The 22,170-nt window shown below is 36.8% G+C and overlaps 1 protein-coding gene across 1 annotated transcript; it reads right to left on the reverse strand.

Annotated features, from left to right (window-relative positions):
- Window positions 1-1,008: 1,008 nt before the first annotated feature.
- On the reverse strand, window positions 1,009-16,925 carry LOC108683191 (atlastin-2; the record flags this gene model as incomplete). The annotated part of the gene is given in 13 exon segments (XM_018172485.2): window positions 1,009-1,769; window positions 3,056-3,325; window positions 3,916-4,197; window positions 4,715-4,996; window positions 6,167-6,448; window positions 7,959-8,192; window positions 8,530-8,723; window positions 9,097-9,235; window positions 9,980-10,072; window positions 10,998-11,156; window positions 15,763-15,819; window positions 16,100-16,234; window positions 16,722-16,925. Coding segments are annotated over 13 exon segments (2,637 nt in total), but the record flags the coding sequence as incomplete, so codon positions are not given.
- Between the last annotated feature and the right edge of the window lie 5,245 nt (window positions 16,926-22,170).

Consider the following 22,170-nt stretch of genomic DNA (forward strand, 5'->3'; position numbering starts at 1 on the left):
AAAATTAGTTTGGAGTTAATAAAAAAACATAGAAGTTAAAAACCGAAATTTACAGACAAAGGGCAGAATAATAAAGTAAGTACCTATCTATTCACAATTTCTAATGGATAAGAAGTATAGGCAGCATTCAAACTAGGTTTCTCTTTGAAAATATACAATGATTCCAAAATACGCAGATCGGAAGCACCAGAACTATAAGCTAAAACCTTAAAGTCTCTGTCGGACACTGGAACGTTGCACTGTTCAGCGTGAGTGCGCACAGCCGAATGAGGAGGGCGCGATAGTAACTGCCCAGTCCTATAACTCCTCCCTCTATGCTCAGCGACCTTAGTGTAAAAGTTGCGTGCCGTCATCCCAACGTACGCAGATGCACATTTTGCACAACTAAATTTATAAACTAGGGACGATCGCATATGAGAAGGAAGGATATCTTTGTACCTAAAAAACGAACCTATTTTCGTATCTTACTGGCGAATAATTTCAAAATAGGTCCGTTTTTAGGTACAAAGATATCCTTCCTTCTCATATGCGATCGTCCCTAGTTTATAAATATAGTTGTGCACGATGTGCATCTGCGTACGTTGGGATGACGGCACGCAACTTTTACACTAGGGTCGCTGAGCATAGAGGGAGGAGTTATAGGACTGGGCAGTTACTATCGCGCCCTCCTCATTCGGCTGTGCGCACTCACGCTGAACAGAGCAACGTTCCAGTGTCCGACACAGACTTTAAGATTTTAGCTTATAGTTCTGGTGCTTCCGATATGCGTATTTTGGAATCATTGTATATTTTTAAAGAGAAGCCTAGTTTGAATGCTGCCTATAGTTCTTATCCATTAGAAATTGTTAATTGATAGGTACTTACTTTATTATTCTGCCCTTTGTCTGTAAATTTCGGTTTTTAACTTCTGTGTTTTTTTATTAACTCCAAACTAATTTTCTGCCTTTATCTGTGTTCTAGATTTATCGAACTGACGATGGAGCTGGTCTCCGAAACGTTTTCAATAGAGATATGCTAAATTTTTGTGGTGTTTTCTTCGCTTTTAAATTTCCTGAGAGATCATTCGGCATTGCCGTATTTCATGTTAGAAACTTTGCGATTATTTGGCCTTGCCTTATTTCATGTTAGAAACTTTACGATTATTTGGCATTACCGTATTTCAGGTTAGAAACTTAACGATTATTCGGCACTACCGTATTTCATGTTAGAAATTTTACGATTATTCGGCATTACCCTATTTCAGGTTAGAAAATTTTTGATTAGTTGGCATTAACTTATTTCAGGTAAATAACTTTACGATTATTCGGCATTACCGCATTTCAGGTTAGAAATTTTACGATTATTCGGCATTACCGTATTTTAGGTTAGAAGCTTTATGCCTATTCAGCATTACCTTATTTCAGGTTGGAAACTTTAGGCATTAAAGTATTTCAGATACGGTATTTCAGATTAGACACGGTATTTCAGATTAGAAAATTTTTGCTGTCAGATTTTTCTATCAAATTTTTGCTGTCAAATTTTGACAGATTTGCTGTCACGTTCTCGTGCCGAACAGCGAGTAACATCCTGCACGCCGAACCGAATTTAGTATTGTCATCTTTGTTTTCTTGATTGCTTTCCTGGTTTCCGTCAAAAACTTTTGTCTCCTTGGCCATTGCTCTTTTAGCACCTGGGAAATAGCTAATAACTTTAACAGTTGCCGCAGCCAAACCCCATTCTGATTCATCCAGGATATCCGAAAGCGTGTCGTTGTAACGCTTCTCGATCTCCTGAAATATTGAAAATATTCATAAGCCAAGTGATAGTTCAGTGAGGAACAATATATTTGGGAAAAAATTCTACGTTTTAGGATTACGTTTGAAATGGAATTTTATTTTAACGTAGTAGAATTGTATGCCTATCTATTTTCGTGTTCTAAAGATAAAACATTTCTTTTAGACAAGTTTTTCGTAGTAATCTTTTTAAAAAAGTAAGGAAATTATTCTACATAGATTTAATCAGACAGGATAGCATATGAGCTACAGGAAAGTTATCTACATTTGCACGAGGCCATTTGCAGTGACACATTTCAAGTAACGAAGAAACGAAATATGTGTATCTATATAATTTTTTTGGAAAGCACTTTCTTAAGGTTTGTTGCATGAATAGTTATTATAGATCGCATGAAAAATTCTTTGTACTCTCGATAGTTGAAATTAAAGGTAAATGTACGAGTAGGTAGAATTAATGGTTAGATTGGGAACAGGAAAAATACAATGTTACATTAGGAGCAAGTAAAATAAATGTATTAATTAGAACAGTGGAAATACATCGAAACATTATTAGCAGTTGAAATGCTTGGTTCAGTTGGGAGCTGGTAAAATGAGTAAAGAAATTATGAGCGAGTGTGAGAAAAAGTTAACTTAAGACCGGAAAATATTATCAAACGTCCATACATGACTTGGACGTTTGATAATATTATCGTTTTTAATAATATATCGGACTACTAAAATTTGATGATATTAAATATTATTTGATAATAATAATAACATTTCGGATGTTTGATAGTTATTAGGTAGATTTGAACGTCCGTCTCATAACATACAGAAAAAATTAGATAGGAATTCAGAATAAATTGACTATGAAGAACAACACCGGCCATTTGCATTATTTCAGATAAATTTTCAAATATCAATATTTGATTATACATGACAGACCAAACAACGAACTACAATATGAAAATAATTCAAACTTCTGAATTACTGCAATTTTGTGTGAAGATTTATGTCTGAGTTAGGAAAAGCAAGTCCATCTAAGCGTAGGTTCTTATAGCAGTCACGATCAACAAATCCACCGTTTTCTCACCTCGCTAATCTGTTAACTGTGTCGCATGGAACTGGTAATGGTTTGAAATAATGGTGTGTACCAATGTAAACAAAAAATCCGGGCGATAATTCATGAAAGTTTTCAACATTACCCTCTGTATTATAAATAGAAACGATAAAATAATAATACTTTTATTTATAAAATAATACTGTCCTGCCAGATTTAGAGTTGTTCCCACTTGAATACTTACTTTCTCAAGTTTGGCTTTGAATTTCATCACAACCGGAATATTTTCTTTTCCTTTGTTCTTCTCAGTGTAAAAACAGAGGGCTTCATTCTTGAACTTATGGTGACTCTTATCTAATTCGGAAATATCGCGGGATGATGTTGTGGGGTGGGCATTGGAAATGTTATCTGTATAGGAAGTGAGAGCTTCCTTGTAGGCCTCTTCGCTGCATGACCACACCTGCTGAGCATGGCCATTCAATTTGACGCAGTGGGCGTACTTCTCGTTGATATCCTGAAATAGAAGCTAATATAATCTAATATAGTCGCTTTGATGTCCAAACAATAATGACCGTTCACTTTCCACAAATGTTAATCAGAATCAGAAGAAATTATCAAAAGTGCGTAGAAAGTTTGGCTAATTGATTTGCAAAGCGATTTAAGAGTGACATCGGCGTGTAGTACTTAAAAAAATATTGAAAATGTGATTATCCTTGGTGGAAACCATCAACATTTCACTTTTGCAATAGTCTTTGAATAATTTAAATATGGCTTATGCAGAAAATAATAATGGCTTATGCAGAAAATAGTGGTTTGTTGTGCAAATGGCGTTTTGCCAAAGTCGTGTATGAAGGTAATAGATGTGACAACAGGAACAAATAGAAACGTTATTTTCGATAAAAAATCTCTCTTTCGTGCAACTTGGAAAAGCGCATTAAGAAAGGTGCCATCAAAAAATCTTAGGTTGTGTCTTCGTTAAGAAAGTGAATATTTATAAGAACCGCAGATTATGAGTTTCATGTCATTACTGCCGACAGGAGAAAGTCCCAGGGTCAAATTTACTATTCAGTCAAGGTCAGCTTAGAAATTTCTGTAATCACTCACTTTCACAAGTAGAGCTCTGAGTTTATTGACAACAGGGAACTCTTCTCTGTTGATGGTGTATCTGTTTCCTTCGTCGTAAAGAGCGCAAGTTTGTGTCTTTGCTGCCAAGTGTTGATTTTCTAAGAATGTGAAGTCCACGTAATCGATGTTGGGATGGATTATAGAGTCAATTTTTTCCTTGTAAGAAGCCAGCGATTGGCATTGAGCCACTTTGCTGCATGAGTGCGCGTCCGAGTTACGCGCATTACTTTCGCTGTAGCTTGCGTACTTTATGTCGATAGTCTGAAACATTATTACAAATATCAAACCAAACTATAAGAGAATTCCAGATAGAAAATGGAGTTAATCAGCAGTTCACTAATCAAATATAGTAAACAAGTTATTATCACAAGTTAATCCTGCGATTTAAAAATGACAAAACTATGGCATGCCATACAGAGTTGTATCTGTGGTTAGACACTCGAATAATTTTCGCTACAGGCATTGACTTCTGTTCAAGATTGGCTACACATTTTCCTATCGATTTAAGTGACCGTAATAATAGTGGACACGCAAAATCGTAGAAGTAATAATAGTAAAGAACACGCTCATATCCACTTAGCAGAAATTTGATTTTAAATTTCTCTTTTTTCAACTGCAACTGTATTTTACTAGCAATAAATATGAAAGTAGGATCCAATTATACAGATTTTTCAGTAAGTGCTGTTGAAAATATAACATGTTGAAAATAATTTCATATATTAAATATCTGACCAATAACTCAATACTAAATATGTATCGTTTAGTCACACATAATTACCCTCTCAAGTTGCCATTTCATTTCATTCACAACAGGAATTAGGTTGATGCTCTCGCTGTTTTGGTGTTCCCGCTGGTAGGCTGCAATGGCTTCGTCTTTTGATGTTAAGTGCTTCTTATTCAGGGAGGAAACGTCGAGTGGTTCTTGATCGAAGCTCGTCACTTTATCCATAGCTTCCTCATACATTTGCAGGGCCTTGTTGTAGGCCGCGTTGCTTAACGTGCGCGCTCTATGTTTACGTTCATCCATCTCGACATAAGACTCGATGCTGTGATCAATTTCCTGGAATGAAACTTGTCTTTAGTGTGAAGTCAAACATTATAATCAGCTCATTATAAATATTCACATTCCATTTACTCTTCTTATCGTGTGGTCAGAATCTGCAGTACAGATTTTTACAAGGCGACGTTCCAGACGGCGCAGTATTCAAGTATTTTGACTCATGTTCATCTTAACTGCAAAAATGTACAGCATGTTATGAAACTGTTTCGTGACGGAATGGGTATTACACTTCAGCTACAAGAAGCTTGTTTACTCGAGCAGAACCAGTGAAATAGACAAAGAAATCCTAGCTTACAGTCAAGAGTTTACGAGGATTAGAGAATTGTTGGAGAGAATTCGACCACTATTGAATCTTTTTCAACCTTCTTACAAGCTGTACATGGAATTAACCAAAGTCCCGCTTAATGGACGACTCAAAATTGAAGAACATGAAAATTGCCGTTTCTCTGCTGCCATCAGTCAAAAGGTTCATGTGCCTTACCAACTTCATGATAAACCTATCAGTATTCACTGGACTATCAAAAATTATCAGTAAAATCGTTTATTATGATGCTTCAGTGAGTGAATACAAACTCGAGCATCATAGATGCTTCTCAACCTTTAGATCTGAATTTAAAAGTAAATTTTCAATTTAAAAGTTAAACTCAGCATTGCCATGCACTTTCCACTACTAGATGTTGCCAGAAATCCATTAATTATTCATTTAGTAGATAAAAATGAATAATTACAGTTGGTTTTCACACAAATTCAAATATGCACTGCAGCCGCAGATTTCGATATGTCATGTTCAGTACTAGTTTCTGAAAATTTTCCTACGTAGAAGTAGGCAAGTCCTAGCTGGATAGCGATTTGTGTTACCATTCACGGGTTGCGACTGGTGCGACAGCACGTTGCCCGCACTGGTTTGGTAAGGATCTATTTATTTATCCTTGTTATTTATTACTACTTCCGTCTTAGAATATTACTGGTGAAATATTGACGAGTTATCCACGTTTATATCACCATTCTATAATAGTGTAAGTTTGTTCATTTGTATGTTAATTTGTTTACAGAAACAGTTTGCGGCATGTTCAATAAATGACACATCAGTGGATATTTTCATGCAGATTGCGATTTTGGACATTCGGGCTAAATTGGACGAAGTAAAATTTTTCTCAACCATGTACTGACCTCCTCAAGCTGAGCTCTAATTTCATTTCGAAGAGATAACAGTTCTGTCTTGACGATGTTTTTGGTTTCCTCATCGTAGGCTGTCATGGCTTGGTCCTTTGAATCTGAGTGAAGTTTCAGAACACTGGAAGCGCCAAGAACGTCTCCAGTGAGGCTGTTTATTGGGGACATGGCCTTCTTGTAGGCTTTCTTAGCTTTTTTGCTGGCGGCAGCGCAGCTTGAGCGCGCCTTCTGCTCTTCTCCATTGGTCCTGATGGTGACCACGAACATCTCTTCCATTTCCTAAATATAACAAGCTTCAAATATCTTTATTGCTTAAATTACAAATGAACAAGGAATTTAAGGGGAGCATATACGCCAGAAATAAAAATATTAGGCTTCTCCGATTTCTTGGTTCATTTTGTAGCTGCAGGAGAGGCGCGTTTAACGCAGCAAACCACATGTAAGTGCGTGCTCTAGTTTTTGCGTCAAGCAATTTAAAAAATATATAAAATGAACATTTTCTAACAATATGTCCAAAGATTTCTCTCAAATAAATCTGTATTTACATATCATGATTCACGTCAATTGCAAAATTGTTTGCTCCTGTTTGAAAGCTACAAATAAGATCAAAATTGTTAGGAATAATTACAAATGATTTTGTAATTATTCCTAACAATTTTGATATTTGAGTAGTATCCTATTTACTTGATTTTGTACTTATGTCGACGCTAACTTCATCACTCAATGCGCCTTTTAACTTGATAATGAATGATAGAAACATTCGAAACGTCGTTAACGAAATAAAAATGTCCATCGGTAACCTGATTTTCGATTTGCCAGTTCAAACTAAAAACTAATAAGAAAATTACGAATAAAACAAATTCTCTGGTCTTCAATGAAACCTGCTTGAAAGAAGAAATTCTGCCAACCTATATATATATATTGCTATATATTGGTAATTCCGCGACAGTGATTAGTCGACGTTTTTCAATTAGTTATTTAATGTAATAGAACCTTTCCTGGCTGGACCTAACCTTAGTAAAATTGTAAAAAAGTGCCTAAAAAAACATTTTTCAAACCTCTAACCCTAATTCTAACCCTAACCTAACGAGATTTTTGTTAATTAGCATGTCGCATAATAGCGTTCATCTTTTTTTGTGTCGCACTATTAGCAAAAATTAATCATATCTAGATTCCGCGACATTGGTACATACCGAGACAGTTATTGCGCGACATTTTGTCGCACAATATGCCAAAAATGTCGCGCTATTGTCTAAAGTATGCTTAATATTTAGCACAAAAATACCGCGACACGGTTTTCGAAAACTCTTAACAAACGTGTCGCACAATAACCCAAATTATACAATACCGGACAAAATTGGTAACATTAACGGACAGGGGTTAGAAAACCGGACAAAATCGAGTCCGGTTGTTAACTCTGCAATTAGTTTGTGCTTAAAAACCGGACACGAAAATAAATGAACTATACTACCGGACATTCTAAAAAACGCCAACCTCGTTAGGTTATGGTTAGGTGTGTATAAAACCCTTCTTTACGTTGCTTGACATCTTTCTACTAAGGTTAGGTCCAGCCAGGTTAAGTTCTTTTTATTTGCGGATATAGGTTTGGATCTCTAGTTACGCCCAGTACATACTAAACCCCGTAACAGTAATCATATTTCAACTCAAGTGGTAAGGAATACATTGTGAAAGCAATGGAAAGTTAAGCGTGAGAAACTTCATATTGGGGTACCAGCTGAAAATACTACTAGCACGGTTTCACAAGATTCACCTCACTCGGTTTACTCACCGACTTGAGTTTTTCTCTTATTTCATCAGCAATTGGGAATACGGCGCAGTTTTTGGCGTACGGGTTATCCTTGGCGTAAACTGAAAGGGCTTTTTTGCTTGACTCGAAGTGGTGTTCAACCAGAACTGCCGCTTGAGGATCTTCCACATCGGGCTTGATTATCAAGTCCATGGCTTCTCTGTAGGCCTCAAGGGCCCTGATGCGAGCTGCCTCGCTTGCCATACTTGACATCAGCTGAAAGGTAGGTAGTCAGCACAATTTCTTAAAATGCAATATCTTTCGAGATTGCAGCAGGAAATGCAATATGAAATATTTCAAAAATTTCTGAAATTGGTCGACAGGAAGCCGACAATCCCTAATGTCTTTGATAAGTTTGCATTAAAGTTTCCGTGCAATAGCAAAATTGACAGAATGGTACATATTGGGGCGATTATATCTTCGAATGAATTTCTTTTAAAACTTGAATGACTTCCATTCAAAATTCATTTGCTTAATTTGAAATCAAATTCACTACACTTCCCAAATTAAATTCATTGGTGTCATTGAATTATAGCCTTCCTAGCATCAACACCTCAACCATGCTTGTAGCCTGGACCAGATTTTCGTTATTGAAGAATTTTATGAAGGTTCTGCACAGCTCTACCAGCTCGTCTGCCGTGGCGGGCTTCCCCAGCGTCACACATGATCGCTTCACCACGAGGTTCTCAGGCGCCAGCAGGCGAGGCACCAGCAGCTTCAGGTGCTCCACGAATAACGGATGTAACTCTAAACAGAATCACATATATGAGAAATTTACTTCATATTACAAAATTTGTTTTGCAGTACATAGAACGACTGATCATTGAGGGAAATGATTCTCCTTCAATATACCAAGATTATGTTCAATTATCACTGGAATCTCAGTTGCAAGAAGTCAATGAAACGAGCAAGAACGGAATAACGTTAATCAGAGAAACTGAAACTTTTTGGGAAAAGTAAAGTTAAAGACCTAATACAGATAATTATCATGCAAGTAATTTTTAAGGATATAAATATAAAAAAATGGTACGAAAATAATTCACAAAAAGAAACTGGAAATATATATAGAGTTTTTTAAAAATTGAAACACGAAAAAGCCTAATTGTGTCCAGGGGCTCACGTTCCAGTTGCCCCTTGAAGTTGGGGTCCTGCGAGGCGCTAAGGCCAATATGAGGCATGAGGTAGCACTCAAGCTCCTCAAAACTCTGACGGAGGCCTTGTCTCAACCTCTGGTGCGCCGGCTCTTGTTCCTCCTTTACCTAACAATGGAAATACTCGGATCAATCCGTAGCTTGCGTGTAGTATAAATAGCCAAGTATCCGTACAAATTGATCTAATATAAAATATTGGCTCCAATTTTTTTATGTGAATTTTGCTGTCTACTTATATAAACATCAGTAGAGAGAGCTTGTGTGAATTTCCTGCGAGAAACTGCTAAGTATTGGGCTATAATCGCTTCAAACCTCACTTGCTGGAGAATAACCGGTAAATTTTTGCTGCGTCTCCGAATATTGGATGCACTGGGAAGATTGCACAACTCAGCAGAGTTGAGTTGACTCATTTTCTCAACAGAGAAAACGGTTCTGAGGTCATTATAATGGGAAGCATATTTGCTGCTGATTTTAAAACCGGCTGTTTTTCTCTAGCACTTCTAGTTTAAGGTATATTCGCATTCTTTTGTGAAATATATCTGATTTTTATGTAAGCATACACAATTATATTATGAGCATGTTTTGAGGATCTTCAGGCTTTTAAGAATTTCCACTCACAAAATTTTCTATTAGTCAAAAAATATATAACTTTTTATCCTAAATGATTCCATAGAAGATGGGCTCTGTATATAAGGTTTAAAGTACAATCTTGGGATTAAAGTGTCATCATTCCGAATAAAATTGTTATTAGCACCTTCAAAATGACACTTTTAAACATCGAATTATTGTTCTGCTATTATAGATAGACCATAAGCACTTATTATAGGTTCCGCAATGTTTGGGCCAACTCACGTTTAACACTTTTTCCAGCACCACTTGGCCTCCCTTGTGACCGTACGCATGGGTGGTAGGATGACTCCAGTCGCGCACGAGGAACATCAGCTTCTGAACCGGGACAACATAAGTAAAACTCAGTCAGTTCGTTTCATGTCATTCGAAAGTATATTCTTTTGAATCCTAAGAAATCTTTGGTAGTGAACTTATAAAACGAAATCATATAGCAACAGAAAAGTAGTGACCGATAAGTTCTACCTATTACTACGTGTATTTTATTATTTTGAACGAGCAGATCATGACACTATATTGTCAATTCAAAGTCTGCCTTAGATAGAGGAATGAATCTTTCCAGAATGGAATTGAATGCTTTGCAATAATTAACCGTATTACTGAGCCTTGTTATGGGCTGAAGAAAACAGACAACTCATTCCCTTTCAACTGAGAAGGACTTGCTTCAAGTTATACGTAATAAACTTAGATAGGATTTATTTTGATTATTACAGTGATGAGCTATATCAATAATGGTTTACTCAAACCGGGAATTTTTCAATCGTGTTTATGGTTTTTTAGTACAGATTTTTTATTTCAATTTTTAATCATATGCGATGATAAATTATTTTATTTGATACTAAGAGGTGCTCCTTTTGGTCGTAGGGTGACATGAAATCCTCTTACGTCATTTGTCAAATGCAAAACTGAAATAAATACATTCCTAGCAGCATACACTTGAACTTTTGTAACAATATCACTTTAAGGTTAATGTTCAAGCCTCCATTGACAAAAAACTCGTTTTTAAAAAATACGGATATGATTGAAATAATATTTTGATTCTTTAATATACGGGAAATAATAAGTAAGCCAATAGGCAATGCCTACGCGAACATGGTTCATTTAGCACCCACACGAGAGGGGGGCCATTGGAGTGGTAAAAATTCAACGAGTATCCAAAAGAGCTGTGTACTTGTAATGTGTACGAGCTGTGTATCTGAAATGTGTACGAGCTGTGTACCAGAAATGTGTACGAGCTTTGTACCTGAAATGAACGCGTGCCTTGACTATTTTCCTGAGCCAAGACGCCATACGAGCTGAAAGTTTGGAGGTTCATGAGGTCGTCCTCCTGAATCTGGTTCATCAGGTTGTAGACGGTGACAGAAGAGGCCAGCAGAGTCAGGGCGAATATGAACGTGGATTCCTGCGAGGAATGGGACACAAGAAAAGCTGTAGCCGAAATGAGGGATCAGTAAGTTTTTTTTTAGCTTTATTCGTATTCTCGACAAATAAATGTTCGATGAGCTTTGTAGAAGAAAAATATTTTTGAAACTCAGATTGTAATTAACTGTGCAAGATTTATATTCCCTGTATCACTCACTTATAACAGATTCTTCATTTGAAATCCGAAATAAACACTTAGAATAGAATTGAATGGAATAGAAGTGTCGGCACCGAAGAAATAGGCCCATACTCTTGTAGACATACAATTAATAGACTCTTGTTGTTTTCGTGACTTGATTCCACAAGGGATCCGGCCTTTGGAACCCGATCATTCCATAACTGACGATTGATTGAGATAGCTGCTGGACTTATTGCCTGGTCCGTAAGTTGCTAGGCATTTTAGGACTAAACATATGCATCTGCATAGCTTCGTCTAAGTCTGTTCTTGGAGGCGTTCATACTCGGAGCGTCAACGATGCTATCATGGAAGCTGTTTCACATGTCGGTGACTTGAAGCGAGAAAAAATGTTGTCGCATGAATGAGTTGCAACGCTGTTTTTTTTAGTTTATAGCCGTGGCCCCTGGTGTTGGTTCTTGTTTCAAACTCTAGGACTCCTGGGACCTGAACCTTGTATCGTGGGAATACTTATATACTTCAATGAGGTCACCACGCTGATGTCGATAACAGAGACTTGGAAGCTTTATAATATTCAATCTTTCTTCATGAGGCTTGGGCATTATCCTAGTTGCACGTCTTTGAACACTCTCGACTAAATTTTTGTTGTTTACTAGTTTCCAAACTCTAGGTTCGGACGCACGGCAGCGACAAACAACAGCTTCATCGCTTCTGCATATACGTATGTACTCGTGAGAGCGTCTGATCAGTCAAAGTCGTTTATTGGCTTTATTAACTTGAGCTTCAATATGCTTAGAAAATTTCAACACATTGTCGACATACACTCCTAAATCTTTTTCCATTGTCAACTTTGACATCATCACTCTGTTATTGCAACCATGTCTTCTCGTACTGTAATCTTGCTGTTCATTGTTCTTGCCAAGGTGGATTACTTTACACTTGTTAATATTAAAACGCAGCTGCCACTTATAAATAGACTCTTGTTGTTTTCGTGACTTGATTCCACAAGGGATCCGGCCTTTGGAACCCGATCATTCCATAACTGACGATTGATTGAGATAGCTGCTGGACTTATTGCCTGGTCCGTAAGTTGCTAGGCATTTTAGGACTAAACATATGCATCTGCATAGCTTCGTCTAAGTCTGTTCTTGGAGGCGTTCATACTCGGAGCGTCAACGATGCTATCATGGAAGCTGTTTCACATGTCGGTGACTTGAAGCGAGAAAAAATGTTGTCGCATGAATGAGTTGCAACGCTGTTTTTTTTAGTTTATAGCCGTGGCCCCTGGTGTTGGTTCTTGTTTCAAACTCTAGGACTCCTGGGACCTGAACCTTGTATCGTGGGAATACTTATATACTTCAATGAGGTCACCACGCTGATGTCGATAACAGAGACTTGGAAGCTTTATAATATTCAATCTTTCTTCATGAGGCTTGGGCATTATCCTAGTTGCACGTCTTTGAACACTCTCGACTAAATTTTTGTTATTTACTAGTTTCCAAACTCTAGGTTCGGACGCACGGCAGCGACAAACAACAGCTTCATCGCTTCTGCATATACGTATGTACTCGTGAGAGCGTCTGATCAGTCAAAGTCGTTTATTGGCTTTATTAACTTGAGCTTCAATATGCTTAGAAAATTTCAACACATTGTCGACATACACTCCTAAATCTTTTTCCATTGTCAACTTTGACATCATCACTCTGTTATTGCAACCATGTCTTCTCGTACTGTAATCTTGCTGTTCATTGTTCTTGCCAAGGTGGATTACTTTACACTTGTTAATATTAAAACGCAGCTGCCACTTATATCAGCCTGCAGTCCACTAACCTGTCAAGATCACCTTGCAACTGTACTTTTTGCGACGTATTCTTCACTGTATTTTAAACTTTTGTGTCGTCAGCATACATCGAGCACACGCTAGACACAGCTTCTAACAGATCGTTTATAAACGCAACAAACAGAATAGGCCCAAGAACGCTTCCTTATGGCACGTCACTGCGCACTGATGCCCAGTCTGATACGGTTCCGTTAACACTGACACGTTGTCGTCTACCTACTAGGAAATCTCAGATCTATTTCAGTACATTACTCTCAATTTCCAAAGACTCCAATTTACGCAACAGCCGCTCATGTGGGACACTATCAAATGCCATGACAAAATCGAGGTACACTGCATCTCCTGGCTCCCTTTCGTCAATCAGGCGGGTCCATTCATTCAGAATTGACAAGATGATAGTGGTGCTGGATCTCCGGCAATAAAGCCATGTTGACAGTCTGATAGGAGATTATTAACAGTCAAATGATCCATCAATTTATTCCTCACAACAGATTCCATTACTTTGCAAACGACACTTGTCAAACTGTGTGGGCGATAGTTGCCCGGACAGCTTTTGTCACCTTTTTCTAGATGTCTTAATCTACATAACCATGTTTTTGGGTGGACTATTATATTGTTGAGTAATTATAACAATATTATATATAATTTCTGTATCTATATAATTATATAAATAATATAATAAAAAGTACGCTCTGGTCTTCAATCAAACCTGTATAAATGAAGAACTACTGCCTAACTACACTAATATAATTATATATGTATATATAATTTTGTTAAAGACCGGAGAATTAGTTTTTACTAGCTTCTTGTTAGTTTTTTCAATAAGTCGTACTAAATTCTTCGTAGGTGTTGGAAGATTGAAAATTAAATTACCGATAGACATTTTTAAAATTGAACGACGTTTCGAATGTACAACATTCATTTTCAAGTTAAAGACGCATTGAGTAACGAAATTTGGGTTGACATAGGTATGTACGAAATAAAGTAAATTGGATACCATTCAAATAATGCTAAAATTTCGTTAATGTGATACTACAGGAAGATTTTACAAGCGCAAAAAACTACTCGGAAAACAATCTCTAAGTTCTGACGAAGCCGGTGGTTTGAAGGTTGATAGCTGGAGTCCTCTCCTTAATGATGAGGGCCTCAGCTATAGCCAGTCGTATAGGATCGGGGCACCGTATAACGATACTGGTGCATTCTTCCAATATCGGGCGAGTGATGGTCTCGTTGTGGGCCTCCATCAAGTGATTCCTTGGTCCACCAGACTGAAGGTGGCAGGTGAGACGTCGGCTTAGAGTCGTGGTTGTGAGCCCGATGTAGTCCATATTAGGAAGAAGTCTACAACCTTCTTTATTGCAAGAAAATTTATAGACTACATTGGTCTCTTGGAGAGGTCCTGTTCTTTTGCAAGGGTTATTGTTCATGACAATATTCCTAATTTTCAAGTTTCTACAGTAGATCAGCAGTTTAATTTTGTTGTTATTTGAGTTGTTCACGATGTTGTTGTGAACGATAGATTTAATGATCCGCTCATCTGCTTTATAGCCACTGGTCATTTGGTTCTGGTCGTGGAGTCTTCTCCACGACTCTAAGCCGACGTCTCACCTGACACCTTCAGTCCGGAGGACCAAGGAAGCACTTGAATTAAGGAGGCCCACAACGAGACCATCACTCGCCCGATATTGGAAGAATGCACAGTATCGTTATGCGGTGCCCCGATCCTATACGACTGGCTATAGCTGAGGCCCTCATCATTAAGGAGAGGACTCCAGCTATCAACCTTCAAACCACCGGCTTCGTCAGAACTTTGAGATTGTTTACCGAGTAGTTTTTGCGCTTGTAAAATCTTCCTGTAGTATCACATTAAAGAAATTGTAGCATTATTTGATTGGTATCCAATTTACTTGATTTCGTACATATGTCAACCCAAATTTCGTTACTCATTGCGTCTTTAACTTGAAAATGAATATCGTATATTCGAAACGTCTTTCAATATTAAAAATGTCTATCGGTAATTTAATTTTCAATCTTCCAACACCTACGAAGAATTTAGTACGACTTATTGAAAAAACTAACAAGAAGCTAATAAATAAAACTAATTCTCTGGTCTTTAACAAAACTTGCTTAAGAGAAGAAATTCTGCCAGCCTACACTAGTATATATAATTATATAATATGTATATATATAATTTCTGTTCTTATATATAACTACAGAAATTGCATTATAAATAATCTTTCCACCATCGAAGATTATTAAAAAAATAAAAATATAGATTACGTGTATTTCTATATTTATTAAATATAATAAATTTAAAAATGAAACGATTGGCCAAATTTATAATTTTGGTTACCCAGACACATTTTATCAACAAATTCTTAATTTTTCTTAACATATACCATAATATTTACTTAATCCCTAAACTAAGATGTGGCTGGTCAACTTTTCTCGCATCATTTTAGGGAAAGAAATCGCACCAACTTTTATCGCACCATTTAACCAAGAAATTTGGGGAGACTAAAATATATAACCTAAAATGGATCTTGTAACCCTTAAAGCTGAAGACTTATGAGATCTCAAATTAACTGTCTCCACGTAAATTTTGATTACCTGTGCCGACGTTTCCAAATCGAAGGTGCCTTGGGTGTCCATAAGGATCACAGCAACCTGGAACAACACAAAAATTAAGTTTTGTACTACAAATAATGTTTCACTCAAGTTTCTAAATCTCAAATTCTGAATGAATATCATAGAAGACAGATGAGTTCTGCTCTTCGTTCAGACCGCTGGTATATTTATTCCATACTGTGAATAGAACGTGAATCCCATTGCTAATGTTTCTTAACCCGTTAATGCTGTATTATAGCCGTAACAATTACTCAGTACTTTAATAATAACGGATGAAAACTATCCAGATAAACAAATTTGTACCTCTAGATGCACTCACTTTTTCGCCCGTTGATTTAGTGAAGAGGAAAGGCTCGCTCCAGATAGAAATTCCGGTGGTCTCTCTCTCCATACCTGCCCTCCATACGAAGCCTCCAATTGACTGCAATTGCTCACCCAGCCAGTCTGGTGAGTCCTAGGTATCGAAGAATTGATGTGGATGAAAGATCAATATCAGACAACTTCAACCAAAGTAAAGTAGCCGCAGATTTTACACATTGCGCGCCGCTTTTGTCCGTAGTTGAGTTTCTTATTGCGACACCTTCCATACCAGATTTAACAAATCTTGTATATTGAGACTGTGCCTGGTATGGATATGTTTGATCTGGTATATATGCTAAAATCTGGTATTTTGAGCTGGAAACCTGATATAATCGGAATAATAACATTGGCAACGCTGCAGTCACGTACCGGTCCATATATCTTATGACTTGGCACGGCTGGTGAGAATGGTTGAATAGAAATACATTAAACGATATTGGACTACGCCGTTACTCGCACATGCCCGGCATGGTTGTGTGAACCAAGCCGTAGCCGATGAGAGCGTGATGGTTTTCATTCTACTAGACCGGATGTGGGCCCAAAATGTCCTCCATAAACTGATCGGCATCCTGAATACTCACTTTATTCATGCAGTATTTCAGGAGACAATTCATGAAGAAGCTCTTGCCCTTCCTGAAAGCCCCTGCAATAGACACCACGCAGAGGGCAGTATCGCGCACTTCAGGTCTGTGTAAGACGCTCATGAGGGCCTCTTCGTTGAGTCCGAACTCTCGAGATCCTTCTTTCTGAACCACGATGGGCACTACGCGTCCTCCCATGTTGATGTCAGGTGGGAAATGTACGCCTTTTTACTCTGTTGAGAAAAATAGATAATTTACTTTAAATTTGAGTACTGTATATCAAGTAAAATGATGCATTAACAAGATATACAGTATATGCTACACTTTTAGCAAGTCTTGCTATGGAGCTGCCTTGCGGGCACGGTCCAGCCAGGTGAAGAACATTTTGACCGGATGTTTCATAGTTGGACCAGTTTAAATATGAGAAGCGTTCATTTACTGTGTTCATTTATTAGTTTGTTTCATTTTCCTTCTAGGAGTGTTTGAAATTTTAATAGCCTGAATTGAATTTCTGTGGAAACAAGAGTGCTGAGAAAACCATAGCGTCTTTTATTGCACGCCTTCTGTTGGGGTCAAAGTAAAGTACTGTATGAACGGCTGGAGGGACCAGGGTGACCCCAGCAACGTTACACTTATCACTAGCCAATTCTATTTAGGCATTTTCCGGTACAGGTTTTCGGGTATAATTTAAAATGGAATACTAAGCTATGCTGAGTCTCGGCTGCTTCGAGAGTAAGAGAAATTTAGCAAGATTGATTCGCGCGTTTCGCAGCGCAGTTTCTAATCTTTTCCAGAATCCAAGGATAATTGAATTACCGAAGGGTATTTTTCCCTTCATTGAATGATTAAAATATATAATTCCTAGGGACGAAGTGGGTTCGTCAATCTATATTTACCATCACCAAACATATCATGTCGTGTGAAAATATTCACCATTATCGGATGACCATTATTCCCGTGAACTGTCTCCTCAACTCTGTACAACAACGTGACCCTCGGTATAGGTTACTTACGTAAACGATGTATCCCCGCAACGTCAGGACTAAAACCTGCTTGCACTGAAACTCGACTCCCACTGTTACAACTGCAGCTATGAGTTCAGTTATCAGAATTAGTCATGTTGAAGATAAGATAATGAAGTCGCCTCCGCTGGCAGCACTGAATTCATTAATTAATTAGAACAATTTGGCCCTAGTTATGAGTTATATAAGTTATTTATCTAAAAGTTTATATAGGTTATTTTATGAATATCTGTATTTATAAACCTTGGCTATAATAGCAACAATTTTAGCAGGAATATAGCTCAGTACATCTCTTTAGTTCGCATATGCGTCGAAGTAGATGCTGCGAAATTCATAAGAAATAATCATATTTGCCATATTAGAACTTTATTGCATTTCAATTAAATTCGTTTACTGAATTCTGCATGCATTTAATCCCATTTGAAAATTCTGCGCGTAAGCGGGTAAACCTATACATATAGTGCGCAACTGAACGAATGCTGAAAAGTTGCAATGTTGACTTCACTATCAAGGGGGAATTCTGTCATAAGGTTGTATTTTTTTTTTATTTTGTCGTAAATCTGCCCCTTATATTGTAATATTCTGGACATATGAATTAAATTGATATAAGCTAACCTGGAATTGCAGGATAAGATCTATGATTAGTTGTGTATCGACTTTTTCATTGTTGATACGAAGACCAAATATTACAGGATTTTCGATAGTAAGAAATTTTCTTACCATTGTTGAAGTGTCACAATATTTTCAAGCGAAAAGTTATCTATGACTTCTCTACGTCACTTTGATTATGAAAATAATTCCTCTTCTGATGAGGTTTGTCTGTTGTGCGTGTCGCAAACATCTCTGTTCACTAATTTTTTACAATGAAACTGCGAAAATGCTAATTCATCGAGATGTCATGGGATGAGGTAAGTTTTGAGAACTTTAGGTGCATGGCTGCAACAATGTAAAATTAGCATGACTTGGTATCAAACAAGATTAGGCATTTTTTTCTGACGTCAATGTGAATGAGATATCAGCACAGTTTCATATTTAAAAAAATATAACTCAGTACTCACTGCAATGAGTGACAGAGAGCGGATTTTCTCATAATCGACGAAAACGTGAGGTCACGGACAGACGGACGGACGGACATGACGAGCACAAAAGCGCATTTTTTCCATATATGAGAAAATGCGCTAAAAATAAAGGCGGTCATATCACGTCTCAAATTTACTTCGTTAACCTCGAAAGAAAAGAATTTCTTATTCTGATTAGGTAATATATTTTGAAAACTCAGAATATATTCTTATATACCTAGATTTAATTAACAACCTCTTCCATCTTTTAACGAAAAACTGACTCTGCTCGTAACTCCATGATTTTTTCCCGGTTTGTTATTAAATTTTTAATCACTGCTTGAAGCTAAGTTTATATCCAAATTTCATAATTTCTGATCGACTCAGACAAAAGATATTTTTCCATCAATTGTGACTGGAGGTTATGAATCCTTAATTCTGAAGTTTGATGTTTTTCATTTCTTCAGAGGCCGACTGTGCTTTGAGTATTTCATCATCAGCTTTGTTCATTGATTTCAAGCTTTCTTCAATGAGTTATTCCGAATTTTTTATTTCATCATCGAACGCTGACTGGAAACTAATTATTTTCTCATCGACCTTTTTACTTAGTTTCTCTTCCGAATAATCGATCTATGACGCTAAATTTTTGTATTTCCTTCATCATTAGACTACAAATTTCAAGCCTGATTCCTTATTAGAAAACACAATATATGGTGGACAATATATTATGTCGTCATAACCATATTTCGGCATTACCGTTTTCCAGGTTGGAAACTTTCCGATTATTCAGCATTACCGTTTTCCAGGTTAGAAACTTTAAGATTATTCAGCATTACCGTTTTCCCGGTTAGAAACTTTCCGATTATTCAGCATTACCGTTTTCCAGGTTAGAAACTTTACGATTATTCGGCATTACAGTTTTCCAGGTTAGATACTTTACGATTATTCGGCATTACAGTTTTCCAGGTTAGATACTTTACGATTATTCGGCATTACAGTTTTCCAGGTTAGAAACTTTACGATTATTCGGCACTACAGTTTTCTAGGTTAGATACTTTACGATTATTCGTCATTACAGTATTCCAGGTTAGAAACTACGATTATTCGGCATTACAGTTTTCCAGGTTAGATACTTTACGATTATTCAGCATTACAGTTTTCCAGGTTAACATAGAATATCTGCGTGTAAATTATTCTCATGTAAATAGCGCTTAAAACGCCTCTCTCGGCGTTGTTTTATGGGCATTCATTTGATTCCAGACTAAAATGGGCTGGGTTAAAAAATAAGATTTTACATGTGAAGAAAAATTTTCAAGACAGGTGAGTAAACATCAAAGCTAATTTCGAATTCCCTTGTAACTAACTATAGGCGAAATCATCACCAAATTTCAAGATTAATGTACTTAATTGCCTACCAATCCTATTTTCAAATATAAACGACCTTCGATTTTTGCTTCATTTAATTTAGCATAATTGCACAACATAATTTCAAAAATTGCCGACATGTGCTATGCAGTCAAATAAAACGATCACAACTTACAATAAACTATGGAAAAACATTAGTAGAAAGACAGAAAACTTAATATTTAATTTTTATAATTTATTGTTTAAAACCTTAAAATTTAATTTACTAAAATATTCTATGGTTCAACATTCTCAGGATTAAATAAGGATTATAAATGAAACTTGATCACAATTTCGACCATATATGGCGGCAGACAACGCCATGTGTTACAAATTGCGCACGTAATGTCGTAAATTTAACGTACGATAATTAAATTTACGTCAAAGTACGTTATCTGTCGTAGAAACGTACGTTATCTATCCTAGAAACGTGCGTTATCAGTCTTAGAAACGTACGTTATCTGTCTTAGAAACGTACGTTATCTATAAATACACACAGATGTGGCCCATCTTCATGTATTTTAAAACAATATGTTATGTATATATGTTAATTTATTGCTATCGCTTGAATTACTCCCTTTTGAAGATAATTGTAATGAAGTGATGAGATAATTGTTAGCTATATAGACGTTGGTTTAGAAAACACAGGCAAGACACCCCATTCACCTGGTCATCGTTAAGCGAATATATTACAATATTTGTTTATAAAATTGTATAGATTTTGTGATCGAATAGTGGGGGATTCAGTGCATATCAGTGATTCATTATTGCACACCATCGTCGCTGTACCCGTGATGATGAATAGTATAGTGATGCAGATTAATACAATGAATTGACGTTGGAAAGATTGATGTATTTTTCGCCTACATCTGTAGTGACTCGAATTTATATCTCGCACTAGTATTTCTCTTGAATGTCATAATTAATTTTAATTAACCTTCAAACTCGTGATTATCGACCTCTGTAACAATATCTTACTTATCTTGATCTCGATTGCTCATTTCGCATTTCATCAATTTCATCATTAAACCGTTATAAAAATATCCAGACAGTTAATCATCAATTTTTGAGCACGAATAACACTCGTGTAATTCCTGAATGATAAAAAATTTAGTTACGATTATTCGTAACTAAATTTAAACTAATATTATGTTAAATTTAAACTAATATTATGTTTAAATCGTACCAGCAAATATTGTGAATTTTGTCAAGAACGCCAGTGAAGAACCATTTGCCAACCGCGCATTAGTCATTTTTCTGAACGAAGTCGTGGGGTGTGAACATCTGCTAAGGGGGTAAGACGCTAAGTTCTTCACTACAATTCAGTTCTTTTAATGCGATAAACATTTCCGTAACTGTCATAATTAAATCATTTGTATTTTCTGTATTTCTGATATTGTTATTCCATTGTGTTCATGTCATGTCGATTCTAACGGCCATTACTGTTACAGGTGTTGATCGGCGGATTCTTTCTTCAGCCCGACTTTCTCCAATAAATAACTGAAACTTGATATTCTTCACTCCACCCTAGATAATATAAAATTACCTCAATCAATTAAAGAAAAGGGACGGCAAAAATCTTATTCAATTCCAACCACTGTTAAGAAACCACAACCCTCCTCCAAAGTGGTGACCCTCCGATACGAACACCCAACTCTGAACAAAATCCTCACTATGATATAAAATCTACCCATGCCGATCAACACCCCCGGAAAACCCCTAGGGCCTGATAATTTTTTTTTTGTTCAACTCCCCAAACTCTAACGGCCAGATCAGAATCTTCATCCAACACTATTTTGTTGAAATTCTGCATCTGTCTAGAACTTCTTCATGCATTCTGATCCTAGCAAATCAAAATATTCAACTTCCGCACAAGCTACCTTAACTTGTTATTTCACTTCTCCGCCCAGCTAAAGCGCGACAGGCTCGGCCAAGCCCTGCGTCGGTACCGTCTCAAAATTTTAA

This window comes from Hyalella azteca, unplaced genomic scaffold, assembly GCF_000764305.2.
Source record: "Hyalella azteca isolate HAZT.00-mixed unplaced genomic scaffold, Hazt_2.0.2 contig10622, whole genome shotgun sequence".
In the NCBI taxonomy this organism is placed as follows: Eukaryota; Metazoa; Arthropoda; class Malacostraca; order Amphipoda; family Hyalellidae; genus Hyalella; species Hyalella azteca.